General features: G+C 39.8%; 1 protein-coding gene across 2 annotated transcripts in view; it reads left to right on the top strand.

Moving 5' to 3' along the window:
- The window catches only part of SPIRE1 (spire type actin nucleation factor 1), a 135,592-nt gene that overhangs the window by 104,344 nt on the left and 10,230 nt on the right, over window positions 1-21,018 (top strand). Inside the window, exons 9-12 of one of the 2 annotated variants that reach the window (XM_054191734.1) lie at window positions 10,272-10,435; window positions 15,492-15,582; window positions 16,459-16,601; window positions 19,225-19,398. In XM_054191734.1, coding sequence (XP_054047709.1) covers window positions 10,272-10,435; window positions 15,492-15,582; window positions 16,459-16,601; window positions 19,225-19,398 — 572 coding nt within the window. The remainder of the gene's footprint in view (window positions 1-10,271; window positions 10,436-15,491; window positions 15,583-16,458; window positions 16,602-19,224; window positions 19,399-21,018) is intronic. The other variant, XM_054191735.1, reaches the window with a different exon arrangement.

Below are 21,018 nucleotides of genomic sequence, written 5' to 3'. Positions count from 1 at the left end.
AGACAGGAGCTGAATTCCGGAACTAGAGTCAGGAATGCTCGGATCCGGATCAAAGGCAGACAAACAGACAGGGTCCTCCTCAGACGTCGGCCATTGAAGAAAGAGAGCGAGCCAGAGCAGCCTTGCCCCTTTGACCCCTCAGCTTTTATACTGAGCGTGATGCACATGGGATGGAATACCCTGTTGGTCAGTTTTGGGTCACCTGTCCCATCTGCTCCTCCCTGCAGGTGGGACCCCTCTACGCTTCTCCCCTTCTGACCCTCTAACGGGGCAAACAGCGAGGTTAGCTGACCTTGGTTGTTATAGCAATAAGTATAAGCAAGAGCCTCTGTGCACACCATTCCTTGGTATAATCAGGTCTTATCACTCCGAGAGTGAACAGTTTCTGAACAATATGCTGTTAATTTCAGACTTTAGTCAGTTAGAAGAGGCCCAGCTAAAAAGTAAAATTACAGATCAGAAAATTGGTTCTGTTTTACCTCAAACCAGGACACTGTGGTAATTCCACTTCTGTCCAGTGATTTGTATGGATTAAATGCCATATTAATGGAGGTGTAAAAGGGGATGCATGCAAGTTTTATTTCCCAAGAGTTTATTTGCTGCTGGCATGAAGGAAAATAGAGCAAAGGCCTTGAACGTAATTTTTTTCTTACATTGAAATATGAGGTTTTGTTCTTTCTCACATTGAAATGATTGTTATGTCCAAAGTTCCTTTTAGAATAAAATGTGCAGAATTGGGAATGGAGTTACAGATTCATAGAATATTTTGGGTTGGAAGGGACCTTTAAAGGTCATCTAGCCCAACCTCCCCCTGCAGTGAGCAGAGACATTTTCAACTAGGTTGGGTTGCTCAGAGCCCAATCCAACCTGACCATGAATGGTTCCAGGGATGGGGCATCTACCACATTTCTGGGCAACCTGTTCCAGTGCCTCCTCACCCCCATTGTAAAAAATTTCTTCCTTTTATCTACTCTAAATCTACCCTCTTTTTGTTTAAAGCCATTTCCCCTTGTCCTATCACAACAGGCCCTGCTAAAAAGTCTGTCCCCATGTTTCCTGTAGGCCCTCTTTAAGTACTGAAAGGATGCAATAAGGTCTCCCTGGAGCCTTCTCCAGGCTGAATAACCCCAACTCTCTCAGCCTGTCCTCATAGGAGAGGTGCTCCAGCCCTCTGATCGTTTTTGCGTCCTCCTCTGGACCCGCTCCAACAGGTCCATGTCCTTCCTGTGCTGAGGACTCCAGAACTGGACACAGCACTCCAGGTGGGGTCTCACGAGAGTGGAGTCGAGGGGAGCAATCACCTCCCTCGACCTGCTGGCCACTCTTCTTTTGATGCAGCTTCTTTTGAGTCATGCTGGTGACGTTCAGATGGTACAAACAGATCTGCCCTATAGTTTAGATGACCACTGAATGTACTTTAATGTAACAACATGTAAGGTAATAAGGTTTAAGGATTATAAATTTAAGTAGAAACACCATGTGGGACACTTGCACCATCTGGACAGAAATATTTGTTGCTATTAAAAAGAAGACAAAAAAGGGTGTTAGAGTGAAATATTTGGGAGTATAAGGTACATTGCACATGTCCCAGAGTTATTGCTTGTTGCTCAGTTTATAGCAGGTCAAGCACACAACTACACTTGACTATTGGGGCGAGGGGGGCTGTACTCTTGCAGTTCCCCCTCTGTGATATGGGGGGACCTATGGAATCTGTTTCCCAGCAGCCACAGGCTGTGTCCCTCTGCTCTGCACAACACACGCACACAGGTAAAGTCTTCTCTACCCTGAGCTGCCACTGAGAAAAGCCAGCCTGTGGCTGGCCACTCTCAATCCAAAACTTCTTTGGAAATGTTAATTTAATCTTGGTAGCTGTTCTCACAGAGGGAGAGCTTGAGTAGAGGAATTGGAGTGAGCTTTCAAATAACCTCATGAAATCATCAGAGTAAGCTATCGAGACAAACACAGCCTTGAGGTACGTGTCCTTTTAATGAAAAGCATGGATTTGTGACTCAAGCACGTTGAACTAATGGAGCTTGGAGAAAACTTTGTTTCATGTACATGTTTTATCAACCTTCAGTTAGGAATCAGCATTAGGTGATAAGCACCTTTATGCTTTAAAATGTGTTTGCCTTTATGGTAAGTTTGGACAGGGATTTAGATACTGTTTCTGTAGCTGTTATCTGTGGCTGATGTTGTCTAGTTAATAAACTACAGGAAAAATACCCTGACTCCCAAATTTGGGTCTGAGTCAGCCACCTACTGTGTTCCCCACATAGATTCATTCTCACGAGCAAAACTTGTCCCAGCACAACCTTTTTTTAAACATCTTTTCGTGCAGTGGTACGTGTGGCTGACAGGCCCTTTCATACCAACTTGCATGTTTATCACCTGTCAAGTAAGACTGATAAGCTGATGTCAGTTTTGATGCGTTCTTGTACATTCTTGTTGCTGGGCTTGGCCTGCTTATTTGGATTAGAGCACTGGAATTTTATTTTCGGTTGAGAAATATTTTGAGTGTTTACTCCCTGAATTACACTGTTTAATGGGAAATATAGATAGGTCTTTCCGTAAATAAAGAACATCTGACCACTTTCTTCTAGGAATAAAATGGTTAGAGTCCCAGAAAGAAGAGGATAATATTATGGATACGTTTTAAAGGCTGAGGTTTTTAAAAAGAAAAGAATCAGCACAAATCACACTGTGTTCAGCCTTTTTTTCCATCCTCTTCAAGGAAACTACTGCTCAAGCTTAGCTTGAGTGTCTCTCTTTATTAGTTTAATTATAATCATTGCAGATTAAGCTTAAAAAAATCAGAAATATCTTTATTTCAGGTCACTGAAACTTGTGTGAAATGTGGCTTTGTACTTTCAGGTTTTTTCAGCTTTCTTTCTCTTTGTCTCCTCTCTCTCTTTTCCCTTTCCCCTTCCTTTATTTCATTTTAATTGAAAGTATTCCATTTTTAAGATACTTGCCTCTTGTTTTGATATTTGATTTATTGAATTTCAAAAATCTCATTCTACAACTATACAAATATATTTATAATCGTTCTGTTTGCAAGTCCCATTTATGCTACTGTAGTTTTCAGACTTCGAGCTTTACTACAGTAAAGCAATGGTATGTCTGACACATTTTGGATTTAGGCAACAGAATCCAAAATGTCTCAAGTGGAGTTAATCTTTTGGTTTCGTTACCCCTCTGCTTTTCTAATAGCTGAATCATTTTCTTTTTGTTGTTTTTGTTTCTTTTTTACAGCAATGCGGCCACTTAGCATGTCTTACAGTTTTGACTTGTCAGGTAAAAGGTGCAACAACGCCTGACGTGGTTATTGTGCTTATTGTGAAATTTGTTCCATCTGTTTGTTGAACTCCCATTTAAGAAAGAAACTTGAAGGGATTCTTCCAAGATATGGTCAGTGAAAATAAAAATTAAGAGAAATTACTTATTAATACCTGCATTTCCCTTGCCACAAAAGGATACCTAGGTATAGGAAATAATTGTATTTCACCTGAAATAGAGTGCTGGAATTCTGTTTAAATAAATAACCAAAATAAGGTGGCCCACAGCTATTCCGAAGTCTAAAAAGGATTGCAGAATACAGTGTCACCTTCAAGTCTGATTTACTTATTTATTAATCTGACCTTTGTGTCTTTACACTCACTTTTTGACTAGCCCATCTTTTGCAGTACTTCATTTCTCACAAGGATCCAGAAACTGGTTTTGAACTCATCTATCTTCCTAGACTTAATGAAATACACCTATGAATACTAATCTAAAAAGGAACTGTCAATTCTGCTGTCTTTACTACAAATGCTTTGAGTTGTGAAATCAAAGATGTTCACTCAAAAGAGGCTAAACCTTCTTTACTGGTTAGCAAAATAAGTTGCTAAGATTTGCTGCTAACAGCTGATACAGAGGATCCGATAGCTGATCCTTCATCAACCTAATATCATATTTAAAGGTGCCTTGTGGTGGGCCATTAGTTAGGACATGCAGTAACTGTATGAACATGTTCTACTTCAGAGACAGCAACATCAAAGAGAGTTGTTTGGGCCTACTAGCCAGAAAATAAATTAATTTCTCCCTCATCATGCACTAACTTTCCAGGATGCTCAGGCCCAAAGACTCCATCGTTGATATTGGAAATATTCTACATTAGCCCCAAAGGTTTGCCCGCTGAGGAGAGCTCTTATGCTAGCTCTTACCTCATTTCCCCTAGGTGACTCCCAAGAAAAACAGTCTCCAAATAAATCCATGCTCTCATTTTGTGAAGAAGCAACAGCAGCTGTACCCTTCCTGCTTCCTTCCAGTTGCACATAGAAACACCTCATCTGGGACTTTTGCAGAGTTTTCGTCCTCTGTTTCTCCATGCACCTGTTAACCTTATGTGGTTATTTTCCCCATAGAAAGGCATCATCTGACTGAAATGCTAGCATATTGTGAACTGGAAAGACCATATAGAAGTTTTTTTTGATTCCCCTACTATAAAAAATACAATAGTTTTGTAATATGGGAGCAAAGTTCACAAGTGACCTTTCTGCAAATGTGACTTCATGTTCTGACTGAGCCAAGTGAACAGCTTGCCACTTGTCTCCCTGCTCCCTCTCCTCCCCAAGCTCCCCTCTAAGGATGTGATTCCTCCTCTCTGCCAGTCCTGCTCATTTGTTCATGAGATGACCTGGTTAAATTCATGTAACCCAGGAACAAATAGTTTTGGGTTTTTTTAGCGGGTTGGCTTTCTGCTCTTCTGGTGATTTAAACCTGTTTACTATCTGATCAGATGATCAGAGAGCTGGCTGAGGGCAGACGATGAGCCTGGGCGGATGGGAGGAAGGAACAGGCTCTCCCTGTCAGAGGTGGTGGCAAGCTGTTAATCCAGCGCAAGCCCTCTTGTGAAACCTTACACTGATGGCGTATTGTACAGCTACTGCAGCTGTCTGGTGGGATTCAAATTATGTATGTACTTGGTATCACGTTTTACTCCACTGAAAACTGAAGGGTGCTCAGGGGGTCAGATAATAGTGTTAACAGCCAAACTTCAGTTTTCAAAAAGTATTGCTGCTTTCAGATATGCCAAAAGTTCCTTCAGTTTTAAGACTGTACAACTGAATGTGCCAGTGACCAACAAAAGGGAAATGTTCAGGTCTGTCCGTCTACGTGTGTCTGTTTGCTTCTTTTGCCTTTTATTTCTAAGAATCCTGAGACATCCTCATGTGTTTAAATCCAAACAGTATTTTGTAAAAGCTCCCTTCATAATCCATTAATTCATTACCATAATGTTTTTATTTTAAAGAATTAGCTCCATAGCAATCTATACTGTACTTGGATTTGCTCTTTTTGACTGACCATCGAAGAACTCTTCTTGTTTTCTTTGTCCGTCTTCCAAATGTGATTGTTTCTGTTTTTTTCAAGTCATGTGGTTCTCAGCAAATAGTATCTTATGGCGTGACTGAGTGATCTGATAAATTGTCTTTAGAAGTAAATTCAGGATGATTAAAACATTCCAGTTAGGTAGATGCGAGACACCAGATGAGCAGTACAAATGAATTAGATGGGTTGGGATGTTGATAGTAAGCAGATAAGTGGTAGTTTTGAATGTTGCTGCTTTGCGTGCTTTTACTTTTTTCATTATTTTCAAGGCAGGGAAGCTCTACTGTGCTTTCATTCTATGGTCACTGTTTCCACATCCTTGCTTTTTCACTGCTTTCATTGCTCTCTGCTTGATGGAATTGCTGTCATGAAAAAACACAAACCAGCTGAAAACCAGAAGTGTTTCCTGCTAAGTGCTAAAAGACAGGTGCCAGGCTTTTATTATGCTTGCTGTCGGCAACTGGGATGATGCAGACCAGTTCTGAGAAGACTGTAGCTGGCACCGAGCCCGTGTAGTTGGTGTGTCACTCTGCCCAACTCCACACATCTGCCTGCTCTTGGCATCCTGAAGAAGAGAGGAGGGATGCCTGGGTCCTCCTTTTACACTGCTGATTCCTACTGGTAGAATAGAAGGAGCAAGCGTTAGCCACCAATGAGATTAATCTGAGAGGTACTCGGGTATCAACTAAGAACCGGGGCAGTCATTGCCTGCTTCTTCTAATAGAAACATAGCTTAAAAGCAGCTTCAGTTCTATGCACTGTGTTGAATGTAGCTCAAAAGACCAGTTGTTCCCACTCCAGTTCTTACCTCAAAGCCGTATGTGCGTGGCTGCTTTGAAGTTATTACTTCAGGAACAGCTTGTACATTTTGGGTTCCGGGAGTGCAGGGAGAGAAGAAAAAGAAAACTGAAATGTTTGAAGCCAAACTTCACAGAGATTATTCCTGTTGTTCCCAACCCTGTGAGGTAATGTGTATCACTGTTGGCTTTACATGATCTGTGCCTCAGACCAGCGTGGAAGGAACTCTACCGGGTCCTGGTAATCTGTTAATTTAGATAACACAATAATAAATGTGCTGCAAACACCAGCAAAAGACTGGCAGTTTGATACAGTGATTTATTAGGTTTCAGGTTTGACTTCGACATCTAAGTCGATTGGAAGGAACAGTGTGTCTCTGTTACCATTATTCATTATATAATCTTTCCCAGTATATTATCATCATCATATAGCTATATTCATTCTGCAAATCCATTTTAGCCTTCTTTTAAACTCTGTATAAATGATGAGGTTGAGGAGTACATTTGCTGTATAGAACAGAATTCAGGTTTCTGTTGTCATTATTTGCCAAGGAGAGCTGGTTAGGAGGCAGACAGCATATGGTTACATGACTGCTCTGGTTTGCATGTAGTCTGTGGTCTGCTTAATTCCTTGTTTCATAAGAGACGTACTCTTACATGTAAATAAAGGTGCATTTCATATTATCCTAGGGTGGGTTTTTTTTGTCTCCCCTTTCTTAAGGCTAGTCAGGGAAGGCCAAGACAAAGATCAAGTAATCAAATCAAGACCTTCTCTTCTTTCATTTGCCTGTTGTAATGATAGCTTAGAAGAAACTCAAAAGAAACCAAACATATTCATCCAATTTGCAGATACTGTTCGTTGTACTTGCTGCCTGACAACATGGAGAAATGACACTCTCCCAGTGTGTCTGACTCTCTAATAAAATCTTAACCCCAGGGTGTTACTCACACAAGCCCTTTTTTTTAACAAATTTTGAATCATCTCCAAAACATTTAGCTGTTCTATGAAACTAGAGATTGTGCAACTACTACCCATTTAAAAAAAAATAAATTTAGGCGTTTGTTTCAAAGAATTGTCCGTTAATGTCTTCTGTCATATTCATTTTTATAAGCATTAGTCTAATGGTTGCTCCTGATTTGTTTATCCTGATTAATTTTATCTTGTTTATGATGATGTACGATCATTTGTCACATGGTAATGTTTCTGTTGCCTGAGTACATCACTAAAATAGCTTAAAGTAATCATTTTTTGGTCTGTAACTGCTAATGAATCCTGGATTTAATTCCAGAACAAGTTATTTTTGTTGAAATCTCTTAGATGAAACTGTAAAATTTTATGATCCCTTCCTTAAATTATGATAATCCTTTTATTCATGTATATCCAGAACTGTAAGTGCAGGAATGATAAACTGAACTTTTGTACTGTTGTCAAAAGAGATTTTAAAAATACAATAGTTTTCTAATTTAACTGTTGTAAAATTCATTGGTTTATTGTTGTTTTATTCTTTAGTGCTTGCAAGTTGTAAAAAAAAAACCTCCCTGTTTTTTAGATTAGAGGAAAGAATGGTGATAAATGACATTTCCTGTTGAAGAGCCCTTCAAAACAAATAGTATGGATTGTATTCTCAAGTCACCTAAAGCTTCTCTGATATTCCAAGAAGATTTTATAAGCAATATGTTTCTGAACAACTCCTACATTTGTGAGCTTAAATAACACCTGTTTTAGGCTTTGTAGATAGTGATTGGCTACATAAATTATCTCCAAAATGGATTAGAAATTTCCCTTTCTGGGGCCTAAAGAAATGGCGTCTAAATTCTTAGAAAACAAACAAAAGCAAAACACCAAAACAAAACAGAAAATAACAGAAAACTGGATATCCATTTCATCACCTGCTGTAGTGTTAGGGGATGTCTGGTTGATGTTCCTTCCTCTTTCCCCAGAGCTGTCGTATGTTTTATTTTTTGGAAAGAGGGCAATACTGTTGGTCTTTCCATCATTTTTATTCCAGTGAGTCCAACAATACTCACAGCCCGTTCTTCAGCCTCCCTGAAGAGGCAGGGGAGTCACCACCCACGGAGGTTTGGAGAGGAGGGACACCACCTTTGGCTGTTGTGTTGTTGGTGCCAGGGCTGCTTCACTGGACAGTCTGTTCAGGAACCGCCCTGTGCAATCAAAAGACAAATCAAAGGGGTTTGTCTTTCTCATTTGGGAAACCCTGAGCTTCTTCAATCAACTGCGTGCCAGCTAATTATGAGGTCTCAAGAAGTGATATTGGCAGCAGGGAGGTGAGGCAGTTTGGTTTTTGTTTTCCTGCTGTCGCTTTCTGGGGTTGTGTTGAGCGGCTGTTAGAGCAGGAATGCATTTGATGTGGAGGACGCCCATGCTGTACTCGCAGAAATCTAGGAGGAAAAAAAACCCATGACCTATAAGCCATAGTGCTAGTCAGGACACCCATTAGCAAAGCCTTTGAAGATAGGAACTAAGGGTTAGAGAGTCTAAGTCTTTGATTGCAACTCTTTGTAGGGAGGACCTGAAGGCAGTAATAACACTGTAGTACACCGATTCATGGGCTTGGAATGTCACTGTGACTTTAATAGTCCAAATAATTGCCTTTTCTTATACTCCCAGTTGAAGGTATGATTTATAGAGGAACTATAATACATCTCCTGTCCTTTCTAGCTCAGTTTCTAGCATTTAACAATAACCTAATTAGTTCTTTAAAATGTATATTGATTTAACTTATTCATCTTCTTATTCCCTTTTAATAGCTACTCCGGTGAGAATGTTGTAAAACAGACCTACTACTGCAACTGGGGCTTTGTCTAGACTGTGTAGCTTTAACTTACCTAGTGCAAGAACAGCTTTTATCAATGCAAATTGTGTTGTAGCAGCAGCGACCGTGTCTGTTTATTCCAGGGCAGCTATGTAAGTAACTCCAAACGATGTGTGAGTACTTACGTTTTTGGCATTGGGAATATCTGGGTGATATCATTTCTCTGTCATAGTCCTCCTGGTAACCTAAGGTACAAGTCATTTAACCTTCTGTGCTTCTTTTCACCAAGTGTAAAAATGGGAATAATAACTCATCATTACCCTGGTCTTAAAATACCTGGAGGTACTTTGTTATTACAAGACTGGGGAAGGAGTCCTATAATTACATGGGTAGAAAAACACATTTGTAGAAAGACCAGATGCTTAGGCATATATGCAAATGGAAGATTAAAAGCTTCTCTTCCTTCTCCCTCCCGACATAATTTTCTACAGATTGGAATACTGCGCTTTGTACTTTTACAGGGATAAAACTGATTTATCAGACCGAACTCTAAGCTCTCCTAAAATATCAAAGCCTAGGTCACTATCTTAATGTCTAAGCTAAGCTAGGCTAAACACAGCAAACCCAGTGCTTATGTTATCCGAGATGCATCTTCATTGCACGCTGGCAGAAATCCCAAGTAATTTATTCAGTGGAGTTACATCCTTGTAAAACTCATGGAGATGAAAATAGAGCTGGAACTTTGTTTCTGCTGTTACGTGAAGATTTGACATCACAGACATGTTTTTAATACAAATGACCATGCAAACCTAAGAATTGTGCATATTTTTGATGAATGCTAGTTATTTAGCTCATTTTCATTCCTTTTCTGTATACTGCCAAGTAAAGTGTAATTCTGTCCTCACAGGAAAAACTAGGTTTACTCCATGGTAAACCTTCTAATTTCGGTGTGGCGTTGTCTTCAGATTCACTAGAAACCCACTTGTCCAGATATGGTTGTGCATTCTTATTATGCTTGTTATATGGTTAATTATAAATTTAAGGAAGAATATTTTTGGGTTTAACAGAGGATTACTTTGGTATTAGTCTGAGGTTGGTTTTTAGTATTTTGCACTGCTGCTTTTTCCACTGCTTTCATTCTTTCATCTTGCTTCTGTACCACAAGCCATTGCCTGTAGTTTTCTGAGCAATGTATTGCTAAAGTAAAATAATTGCACACATATAACTATCACAATATTTTTTTCCCTTTTGTGTGTATTGCCTTGACAGTAAGATTTGAGAAGGCAAAATAAAAATTAGGTCCAAACACCTATTGTTCTGTTTCTTTTGCTAGATGTATCTACGCCAGAGGCTGGAAGAAAATTATTGGATGTCTCTGTAGTGAACGGTGGTCTGGCACCACAAGGAAAGCAGAACGGGGCCACGCAAGTGACAGTACAACGCAAGAGACTCCTTAAGGCCCCCACGTTGGCTGAACTTGACAGCTCAGATTCAGAGGTAAAAAATCAGGACACAACTTGCTTCTTGATTTGTCAGAATTGAGTCTTCTTCCTTAATTTGCTGAGTTGATCAGATGAGAAGTGACTTTCCAGATTACAATCTGAATTTTCCATGACTGCTTTGTCAACCTGCAGGACTTCAAAAGCTGATCAAAAGCATTAGATCAGACCTTAAAAATGACAATATTTTCTAAAATGTTAAATGCTAATTTTGGCCTTAAACCCAGTATTTACTAATTTTTCTAAATGCCCAGTATCTGCCCACAGCGTATATGTAGCAATTATGCATTTGGGACTGCAGGCAAATTTGTTGCACCCTTCTGGCACCCGTGCAGAAGCTGTCGCTAAAGGCCTCAGACGCGGAGGCCAGCCTCACCGTACCAGCTGTTAAATAATGAGCATCAGCTGTCCCAGAGGGGTTGAAGTTTGGTGCAAATGTCAGTGCATTAGTTTGCAATATAGGCTTGGGAAGTAACACCCAACAAATGTTTCACAGACAACAGGCAGGGACAAGCAAATACCACTTAGATGGAGAAAAAACTTCGAATCCATCCTCTCTCAAATGGAGAGTTAAAGACTAAAAAAAGCATAAAAAGGACAGAAGGTTTAAAAAGCTCTCTCTTAAAAGCTGCATTATAAATGATCCTCAAGAAGTACCAACATTACATCCTCAAGAATGAGCTTTGTTTTCTGCACCAGTAGTATTATTAATTGAGTTTGGACCTTTCTGAAAGTTAAGCTGTCTGGAAAGCACATGCAGGCGGGGTTTATTCATGGAGGCTAATTTTAGCCTGGGGAAGGCAGTCTTCCTTGACTCTCTTTCTCTCTAATAAATAGGGAAGGAGGGATTTCCTGACAGGGCGCTTACAAAGGCGCCTAAGCTGAAAGATAGGAGGCTGAGGAGAAATATATATGGGGAGAAATTTATCTCTTTGCATACCTTCTTGATCTGTGAAAGGTTGAGCCTCTTTGTACTAGGGGTTATCCTATGGGTGGCTTGTGTGGGTGCATAATTTGGTGCATGTATTCTGAAAGCAGAAGGGATTTGCATTCTGAAATCTCTCAGCAGTCTTTAAAATTACAATGGAGGCTATAAGAGGTTTTGTTAATATGAATGAAGCTGGGCAGGATGCAGGAATATTAAGACCTGTCAATGAGAGCTGGATCTTGAACTTACAGCTTCCCAGCTTGTAGCTAATGCAGTGTGATATTTCACGTGGAAAAATGAGCAGAAGTCAGTAAAAGAAAATTCTGTAAAGGGAAATGTGAAGTGATCCTTGGACAAGGGAAAAATAAGATGTCTGTCTGTGACTATTGATTAGGGAATACCATGTAGACAAGCAAAGTCATATAGAACAAGCTCTGGAACATACAGCAAAAGATAAATTGAAAATAAATCAGCCACATCGAACTGTCACAGAAAACAGATGCTGTACTGGTTTGAGTCAACAGAAGTAGCTGGTGAAGCAATTAAGATGATTAAGATGCTCAGCAGAATACTGGTTGGGGCTCAGGAACAGTGCTGAAGTAGTGTAAATAAACAAACTGAAGGGAGTTCGGGTGAAATTTTCTGAGCTGGAGAGGGGGGTGGGACAAAGAATATTTGAAGAAAGTGGCGATCGCTCTGTCAAAATGTCTTATTTCTTTGCTGACTTTTACTTTGTGTGTAACACACAGAAGAGCGTATGTATTGTCCTGATCGCCTATAAATGACTCGGACACCTCTTTGCCTGCAATTTGAATTGGGCTTAACCTATTTAGAGTTACTCACTGGGAGTTAAATTATGACTATGTTATGCCCTAAATTACAGGCTGCAAATATCTGCGTTGCTGAGCTGAGGACCTCCAAATGAGCTATGATGCAGATGCATTTCCCCCACCCCCGACCCCGCATCCCCTTTGTTCTTCTCTCAGCTGTGTTGTGATGCTGACTATGCCCCAACACTCAGTATTTCCAGCCAGAGGTGAAAGGGAAAGTCTGATACAGCCCTATGCCCGTTTGCTGGCAAGGATGAATGTTGTATAACCCATTCCTGCTTCCTGTGCTTGCTTTTTTCTGCATCGCTGCTAGAATCACAGTTTCAGAGGGGGAGCAGGAAGTGCCATTTTGCTTTGTGCGGCTAAAAGAAGTGCTAAAAGCAATCTAATAGTGATTTTTGATACAGATATAAAAAAGGTATCTTCCTAATGAAGCTAGAGTTATCCGGAGAAAAATCAATTCAGTAACATATTCAGATGTTTTAAGGTGATGCCTTTAAAGCTGCAGCTTTCTCAGTATGTGTAAAATTCTAATTGTTTAGCTGTCTGTGGAGAAGTGCGCGGTCCAATCTCAAATGTAAAATGTCAGATGGTCTACCATAATACTCAACGCTTACTCTGTTGATACAAAGAAATTCATACGATGCTTCATCAATACTTCCTGCACAAGTTTTCATTCTTTAAAAAGCCTTCCATGTTTGAGAAATTGTAGGACGATTACAGAATTTTCAGTGCATGTGTTTTTGCACAGAAGAAGTTATTTGAAATGACAAACCAGGAATACCTGTTGTCTAAATAGAATGATACATCAAATTTAACATACTCTTGGCTTCCATTCTCCCTGGATTGGTTGTTTATACTTACTTATTTTTTATATTTAACCATTGGCTCTGACAGTTCATTTGCTCTCATTCTTTAGAATAAGAAATGTGGCTCCTGGAATCTTTCTTGTATGTCTTTACCATAGAGAAGCACCTTACTCCTCTATTTTTGTCCATTTCTTTCACTCTGTGAAAGAGACTCCTAGGCCACTGGAATAGCCAGTGTTCATCCATTACTAATGAAGTAACTAGAAATCTTTCACAAAAATGGGAGCAAGATGGAGACACCTATGTGCTACCTAGTTTTGCAACATGTGGCAGACATCACGTCCATCTCAAGTTCAGAAGTGGAATGAAGATTGGTCAATAGCTATTTCTTTCCATTGAAAGGTGGCAATTAGCAAAATTAGATGGACATGTGAAACGTTTCTATAATCCCTATTTTACAGTTTTATGTTAAAAAATATATGGGCTTTTGGTATTTTAAGTTGTGCACCTTGTTTTGTCTCTCTTCTCTCTGTGCCAGTGTTTCAAACAGAGGAAAAATGGAAGAAAAAAGAGAACAAAACCCCCAGAAAAGCATGTAAATAAACTCAATGCACAGACTGTTGCTTGAATCATAATTCGGTCTTTTGTAAGACTCTACAGCATAAAATGCCGACAACTGAAGCACTTACAATTTTTGGTCAGGACTAGGAAGGGTCCCACAGAACAAGAGACTTGTCTAGAGCACGGATTACTTGGATTGTGTTCCAGAGACAGCTCTTCCCCACCTGCTCCTCAAAAAGTCCTCTCTGAAGCCCTGGCTGCTCTTAATTTGTAAAAACGAGCAGCATGCCACCATGGTTATGTTTTTTTTTAATTGACAGCCTACTTAGGCTTTGTCTTTGTCTTAGCTTGTTAGCTTCTCTGGCAATGGGTAAGTAATCTTCCACTCAGAAGAAGCTGACTTCTACAAAGTGAAAAGTTTAGTAGTTCCCTTTTACATGGGTTATTCTCTTTCACAAAATTTAAATGTTTGACTCTAGATTTGTGAACACTGTTGCACCCCTTCCAAAGAACAGTGCAACCAATTGTCTTACAAGGTCTCCAGTGGTCTTTTAAGGCAACCATGCAACATGCAGCAGTGAAATGCAAAGCTGTCTGAGCTAACTCTGTGGCTATGCTGTCCTGGTTTCTGGAAGTAAAAAGACCGATGCAGTTAAATGTGCTGTTCAAACTTCCCTCCAAGCTTCCCATCACAACTGTTTCGCAGGGTCACTCTTCATGTGTTAAAGTGAGTATATTGTTTTGGGGTCTGAGCTAGTTGAGTCCCTTTGCAAAATACTGTGTTGTGGCATATATGTGGGAACAGTATACATCACAGTGTCCTCGCATACAACGAGCCCTTGGGCTAAGCATAGAGCACAGATCACCTGATGGGAATTTGTAAAGGCCTCTGTCCTGTGATGCGTGGAGTTCATTGAGGTGATCCTGCCAGCTTTTTTTTTTCCTGACTTGCTGTTACCAAAGAAGGCAATCTTTCAGCCAGTGGAGGTTTTCCTGCTTGCAGTTTATGTAACTAAGGAAATTTGTGAGAGAGAAGCTCAGACACTTGCTGGATTTTAGAGCAGATCACTTGTTTGATCTGTAAATCTTGACAACTTAAATGATGTAAGGCTCCTTGGTTAAAAGCATTCACATTAGAGCTAAAGAGCATTCACACTCAGTCCTTCAACTCTGTTCCTTTGGGAGGCTCCTGTGATGATCTGTATCTCACTGGTGTCTGGTGGACAGAGGTTTTAGGTAAAAGCAAAGGGTTTAATAATTTGGGTGGCATAATGCTTTAGATAGCTGAAAGGTGTTAGTCAAAGCCCGTTTCACTTTCATTTATCTTGCAGGAATTGCTCTTGGCTGTTGTGGTGAAACATGCTTATATAATGAATGAGATTTCTTTTCTATACAGAAGAAAGGAGGTATGCACCAAGATTAGGGATTAGAGAACAGTGCAGTGGAGATCAGATTAATTTCTCTCTACCTGAGTCACTTGTATGAGTGGCTCTCCATCCTTTGGAGACCAGAGAAATCCAAGCGCTGATTCCTTGCTAGTGTGAGTTATAAAGTTGAGTTAATGTATCTCCTGTAGCTGCAAATCCTTAAAAGTTCTTGAATACAATGAGGAAAATTAACAGATTACAATGGATTCGTGCACGTCTCTTCTGATCTTGTTTTTCATGCGATAGTTAAGTACACTGAATTACAAACAATGTACCATTTTTTCCAGTTTCTGAAAAAATTGAGTGTTGAAAATTCCATTTACTCAATGGAATCAATGCGTAGAATCAATGTTTTTCTCTGGACTTCTTCTAGGGCCTTGTGAGTGATTGAGTGGTGCAAAATACCTGTACTACCTTGTGATTTCTGTGTGTTAAGAAGTAGTAAGAGAAGGAAGAACAATCCGTGAGGAATTCTGTTTCTTTTTCTCTTGCCACACAGGAGGAATCAGTGCACAAATCAGCGAGTAGCAGCAGCATCTCCCCCTCACAAGTGGAAGACGCCTCTCAAGAAGGTACCAGCAGCAGAAAGAGTGAGTTTTGATGAGAGCCTAGTGGCTGCTTTTACATGCTTCTGTTGTCTTCTATTCTATGAACTTAGTCTGAAACGTTTATAGAAAGCTTAAACTGAGTGGTGTTAATGGAATAAATCTCTAAAGCTGAACCCTAGAACCTGCTGAATAGGTCAAATGTGATTAATTAATGACTGGAAGGCGTTAGCCTCCACTACATGTGGATATCTTTGTGAAACAGAAGGTTTCATACTTGATGTGGAACTGTAGAGGAATGGGGGGTGAATGGGTGGTAGTTTAGCTATACTCGTCTCATAAAATAATTTGTTGCTGCAGAAATGCATTCTAACCTAAGACCAATTTAAATGTTTCCTGCATCTGTGTCACCATTGCAGTGAATGTACTTGTTTGAAAGACACATAGCGATCACCAGTATTTCTCATAAGTACTTACTGGGAAGAGGGGAGGATCTGTTCGTTTTTTCAGACGTAGCTATTGTAGGCTTTACCGTGTAACAATATTTTTCATTTGTTTCAAAGTATTTCAGTTTCACTGGAAAGGTTTTGTAATGAAACCTGTGATCTATGCATGCATTTTATGTGCACGATGGTGAAATAAGTAGAATAAGCCAATACCCTGAAACACTGAGTTTATATACAGTGATAACTGGATGGTAGCATGCCTGTATTTGCTAAGTTTATGAGTATTTCTATTCTCTCAATCTGAAAAACGTGATGAATGTGATACCTGTCTTGAAGATGCTCTGAGTACGATGTGTAATTTCAGCCACCAATAGTGGATATTCTAGAAAATCAGTGGCTAGTTTAAGTACTGAGCAATGCTATCCAACAGTCTGTCTTACAAGAACTAATTTTTTTATACTGGTTGAATCTTTAGTGCCTCCAAAGTTCTTGCCCATATCATCTACACCCCAGCCTGAGAGACGGCAGCCACCTCAGAGACGACACTCCATTGAAAAGGAAACGCCAACCAATGTGAGACAGTTCCTACCACCTTCAAAACAGAGCTCCAGATCACTTGTAAGTGGAGTGGGTGGTAGGAGAGAGAAAAAGAGGCATGCTAAGGGTATAATGAAAATTAAAACTTGGCTTCAGTGTGATTAGAACTTGACTCAGAAAACTCCTCAATTCGGAAACAGCCCTTGGCTCCTAAAGACGTTTTGATATCAAGATTTGAACTTTGTCTCTCTAGCATATTTATCCAAAATGCCAGGTACAGGTGCCTCAGAAAACATTTGCACTTTGATTAGGACTCTGGGTAAGGCCACGTGTCTTGATTTTATTTCAGAATGTTACCAAAACAGACGAACTTCACCTTACTGATTTTCCATTTGAATAGAGACGATTCCAAAGCAGTGGATCTATTTTGGGATTTGGGGGAATTTTCTAGTTGTTGGAAGTATTTTAGTTAATGGCTGAATGAATCAAATGGTTTCTTTTCTTCCCACCTTAAGAACTTGTGTGGTAATGTTTATACATGTGAACGCTCTTTCGGTAATCTAAAGCAAGGTTTATCTGTGTTGCTTTGTTGAAGTTACTGAGGCAAGAACCTGTATTACTGCTTGAAAAGAAAGTACAGTACATTTGATCAATTAGCTTTAATTGAGAGCTGTTTTCCAACAGAGTATAAACAGCAAAGGGTATGAAATCCTCGTTCGTTTATGCTGACGTACTGATTAGTGCTTTGTAATTTCATGCAGGATATGTTCCTCGTCTCTTTTCCTACCAGCAGGGTTTTGAAGTATGCCCCATGAGGTGCTGGTGAATAGAGAAATCGATAAACACATCCTAGTTTTGAAAGGAAGGGAATATTCATTCGCCCCATCTTTTAGTGCAGTGGTATTAATGGGCTTTGAAGAGTGTTCTTGCTGGCCCAAGAGATGGTGGCTGGGATCCAAACCTATTAGATGAAGTTGAATGGTAACAAGAAGATAATCTCCAAACATCCCCACAACATGCTTCCTCCTCTTCTTTTCAGAGGGTCTGCTGGATTTTGTTTATCATATCCTTCAAACTAGAGTGTAGTTTCTCATTCCAAGTGAAGGTCAGGTGGTAGCATGTTGATAAACACAAGTAGACTTCTGCCAAAGTGAACCTGGAGGAGGATGTATTGCACCAGAACCAAGCTGGAGGGTTCCTTCAGCACGCATATATAGACACTGCCAGATAAAATGGATTGCCCTGTCATCAGCTGCGGCACTCACTATATGTGGAAGCAGAAACTTTATTTTCTGATAGGCCCAGAGTCATTCACAGGCATATGGTTTAAAGGGAGGAGGGGAGAAAGCATTATATGTTATACTGAGGCATTTGCTCAATCACACTTCCAGTGTATCTGAGTATGTTTCATCGTGGTATTGATCTCCTGTGTATTTGAGAGGGGATCACGCAACTTAAAAATCTTATATATGAGGCTGTTTTTTTAAATAGGTCAACCAAGTTCTTAACAGGACCTTTTTGCCCACATACGTATTTTTGTTCTGTCAGTCTCTTCACTGACATATGCCTAGAAACATATACACAAAATAAAACCATTGCAGAAAAAGTAATTCAATTATTCCATTCCCCCCTAAAAATACTAAAGGAAAAGGGAGAAAAAGGCATTAGGTAAGTCAGGCTAATGTGGGAACGCATGGGAAAGGTTTTACTAGTTACTTTTGTGCTTGGTTTTTTGGGGTTTTTTTGTTTGTTTTTTTTTTTTTTTTCATCTTTAGAGAATTGTCACCTAGCTTGGTTTTGACTATGAAGCGAGAAAGAAAGTCAGTAGTGAAATGATGTTGTGTTAATAAGAACCTATTTTATTTGACGCCTAGAGAGCTAATTCTTTAACTTGGCAATAGTGCCCTCTAGGGTGTGATGGACAACTCCCACAATACTTTTGTTTTTCGTTTTGGTAGATGGTTTCTGATATGCTGGCAACGGCCCAGTTCCACGCTTTGGCTTACTGCGAGTCTTTCCCTCCCCAGAGAGACGCCAGCTTCTTTCAGTGGCTGCGCCAGATGCTGCATATGTAACATTGCCGTTCCTGGAGCAAACGCTTCTCAATAAGTGTAGAATATTATTTATTTTTTTTTATTTGACTTCACACTTCTTCATCCCTTCCTCCAGGATTGATGGAGTTTCATTTCTTATCACCTGCTCCTGTGACCGCAGTTTCTCTTCAAGGTGAAAGAGACCTCGTCAATAAATAGCCCTCGATGCCAGTGAAAGCAGGCAGGGGTTTGCTACAGTCTCTTAGCAGGATTAGCAAGAAACTGCTCTGTCTTGCATACTAATGATGGTTTTGTGAACTGGCATCTCATCAGAGTTAGACCTAAGTAGGTGGGGAGGGGAAACAAGCTTGGAAAAATGCCAAACAGAGTCCTTTTGATATGTCACCCTCCCAGTGCCACACGGAAAGGCAGGGCAGCTCAGTGATTTTGGGGGTTCAGCCCTGGTGGTGTGCTTACTATAGTGAGCCGACTTGATGCTTACTCAGGGGGATGAAGCCGCCAGTGTCCCGAGATGTACATATGGATGCCTTTGTAGTCTGTTTACTTTTTTCATTATTATTATTATCCTTTTTTTCATGACCCAAAGGACCAAAGCTAATGGTTTCATTTATACACAGCATTCGCTTCTCTGCTTCCTATCTATTGTTCAGGTTCCTAGGATAACCAGTTTATTTCCAAGGATGACTTTCAGACCACTTTTTTCAACTATGCAGACAGCTTCTCTGCTCAGCTCTCATCCCATTGAAGCAGCCATGTGTGGGGTGGCAGGGGCTATGTACTATCTCTGTGAGAGAGCTTTTGCCAGCAGGTGGAAACCCGCAAAGGTTTGCCTCTTTTTTGCTGGCTTTGGAAATCACCTTCACCAGCATGTTCCCTCCTAGGGGAGCACTTCCTAAGCTGTGGCAAGAATTAAAGCTTAGGCTGGGACATTGCACCTGATTGACGTTGATTTCAATGTGTGTAGGATATTTGTGTGTCTTCAATCACCTCACGGGGAAAAGAAATCAATTCTAAAGGACAGCAAACTAAAAATGCAACATCACAAGATTATCAATGGGACAGACCTTAACTGTTAACAGCACGTGAAGATCCTGCAGCAAAAATCCAGCAAAACTATTGTAATCCTTGGACTATGTTGAAAAGAATAAGGTTTTATGAGTCTTACAAGATACACTATGCAGAACGGAAGGGCATTTGCAATCTGTTTTACTTGAAAACCTACATATGGTTTTGGTCCTCAGCACATTTACGTATCAGAACTTGCAGAATAACTCATAACTATGTACCAGGGAAGGCAAATCCACTGAAAAGAAAAACGAGTTAATTTACCCCTATGTAGAAGTGAACATGAATAATTTAATTTTTTCCTTCTTTTTTGTGTCCCAACCAATACGTGAAAGTGTGAAACCTATTGCAGGAGAGTTTATAGTTGAGATTTCCAGCTGACTTCTTAGAAACTTTTAGTCTGCAAAAGCAACAAGAGTTTAGAGTACTTGACTAATTGTGAATTGCAGAATTTAGAGACCAATCTGGCACTTGTTCATATTGCAGTTTACTAGGGCAGCTCATTTGAATGCCCAGTGACATCCTTTAATGAGAAGTTTTAAAGGAATATATTAGTGTAAAAATGTGTTAGTCATAAAGACCTATTAGGTGTGTGTATGCTGAGAATGACCTGCAAAGCACTTTATTTCACGTTATGGATATGTAATTCTTACTACCTGCTTTTCCTGAGTAAAACAAAATTACACAGATGATACACCTTCAGGTATTACGGTGTTTATAATAAGATTGCACAGTCAAAGTGTTAAGCCAATTCTCATGAGGATCATGGAAACTTCAAGTTCAAAATAGTATTTTTAAAGTAAGATTTTTTTTCCCTTTAAAAATAAGAATACTGACTCGTCTTTAATATTAAATGAGTATTGAGTACAATTCCAGAAAATCAAGACCATTCAAACCACATTTTGTCTTTAGTGTGTTCTGTTGTATGCAAGTGTTGCAGAAAGCTGAAGTTCTCTCACTTGCAGCTGCCCAACTTGGGTGCAAATTATTGTTGGGAGTTTGAGCAATAACTCTAAAGCATCATTGTTTAATGACGTTTAGTCAGAGCTTAGCGTAATTTTAATTAATTTCAATGCCTTAGAGCTAGTGTTGAAACAAAAGATTTTCTCGTGTACTTATTTCTATTCTGAAAAGGAAAAAAAAATAATCAAGCAGTTTTCTGAAACCAGAATAATATTTATCTTTCATTTAATGTTGCATTAACATTTTGTTGTCCTTGTGTAACCTCTGGAATTAAAACATTAGCATTTAAACATGTGAACATTTTCTATGTTTCCCCTGTTGCCTGCTAGCTATTTCTATTTGCTTTAGAGATAATCCTTTTCGATTGGTACAACAACAGGCCCACACTGTCCCCCTAGTGCCTGCTCTACTCCTAT

The sequence above is a fragment of the Rissa tridactyla genome, chromosome 2 (genome assembly GCF_028500815.1).
Source record: "Rissa tridactyla isolate bRisTri1 chromosome 2, bRisTri1.patW.cur.20221130, whole genome shotgun sequence".
Lineage (NCBI taxonomy): Eukaryota > Metazoa > Chordata > Aves > Charadriiformes > Laridae > Rissa > Rissa tridactyla.
This window is presented reverse-complemented; position numbering and strand designations above follow the sequence as displayed.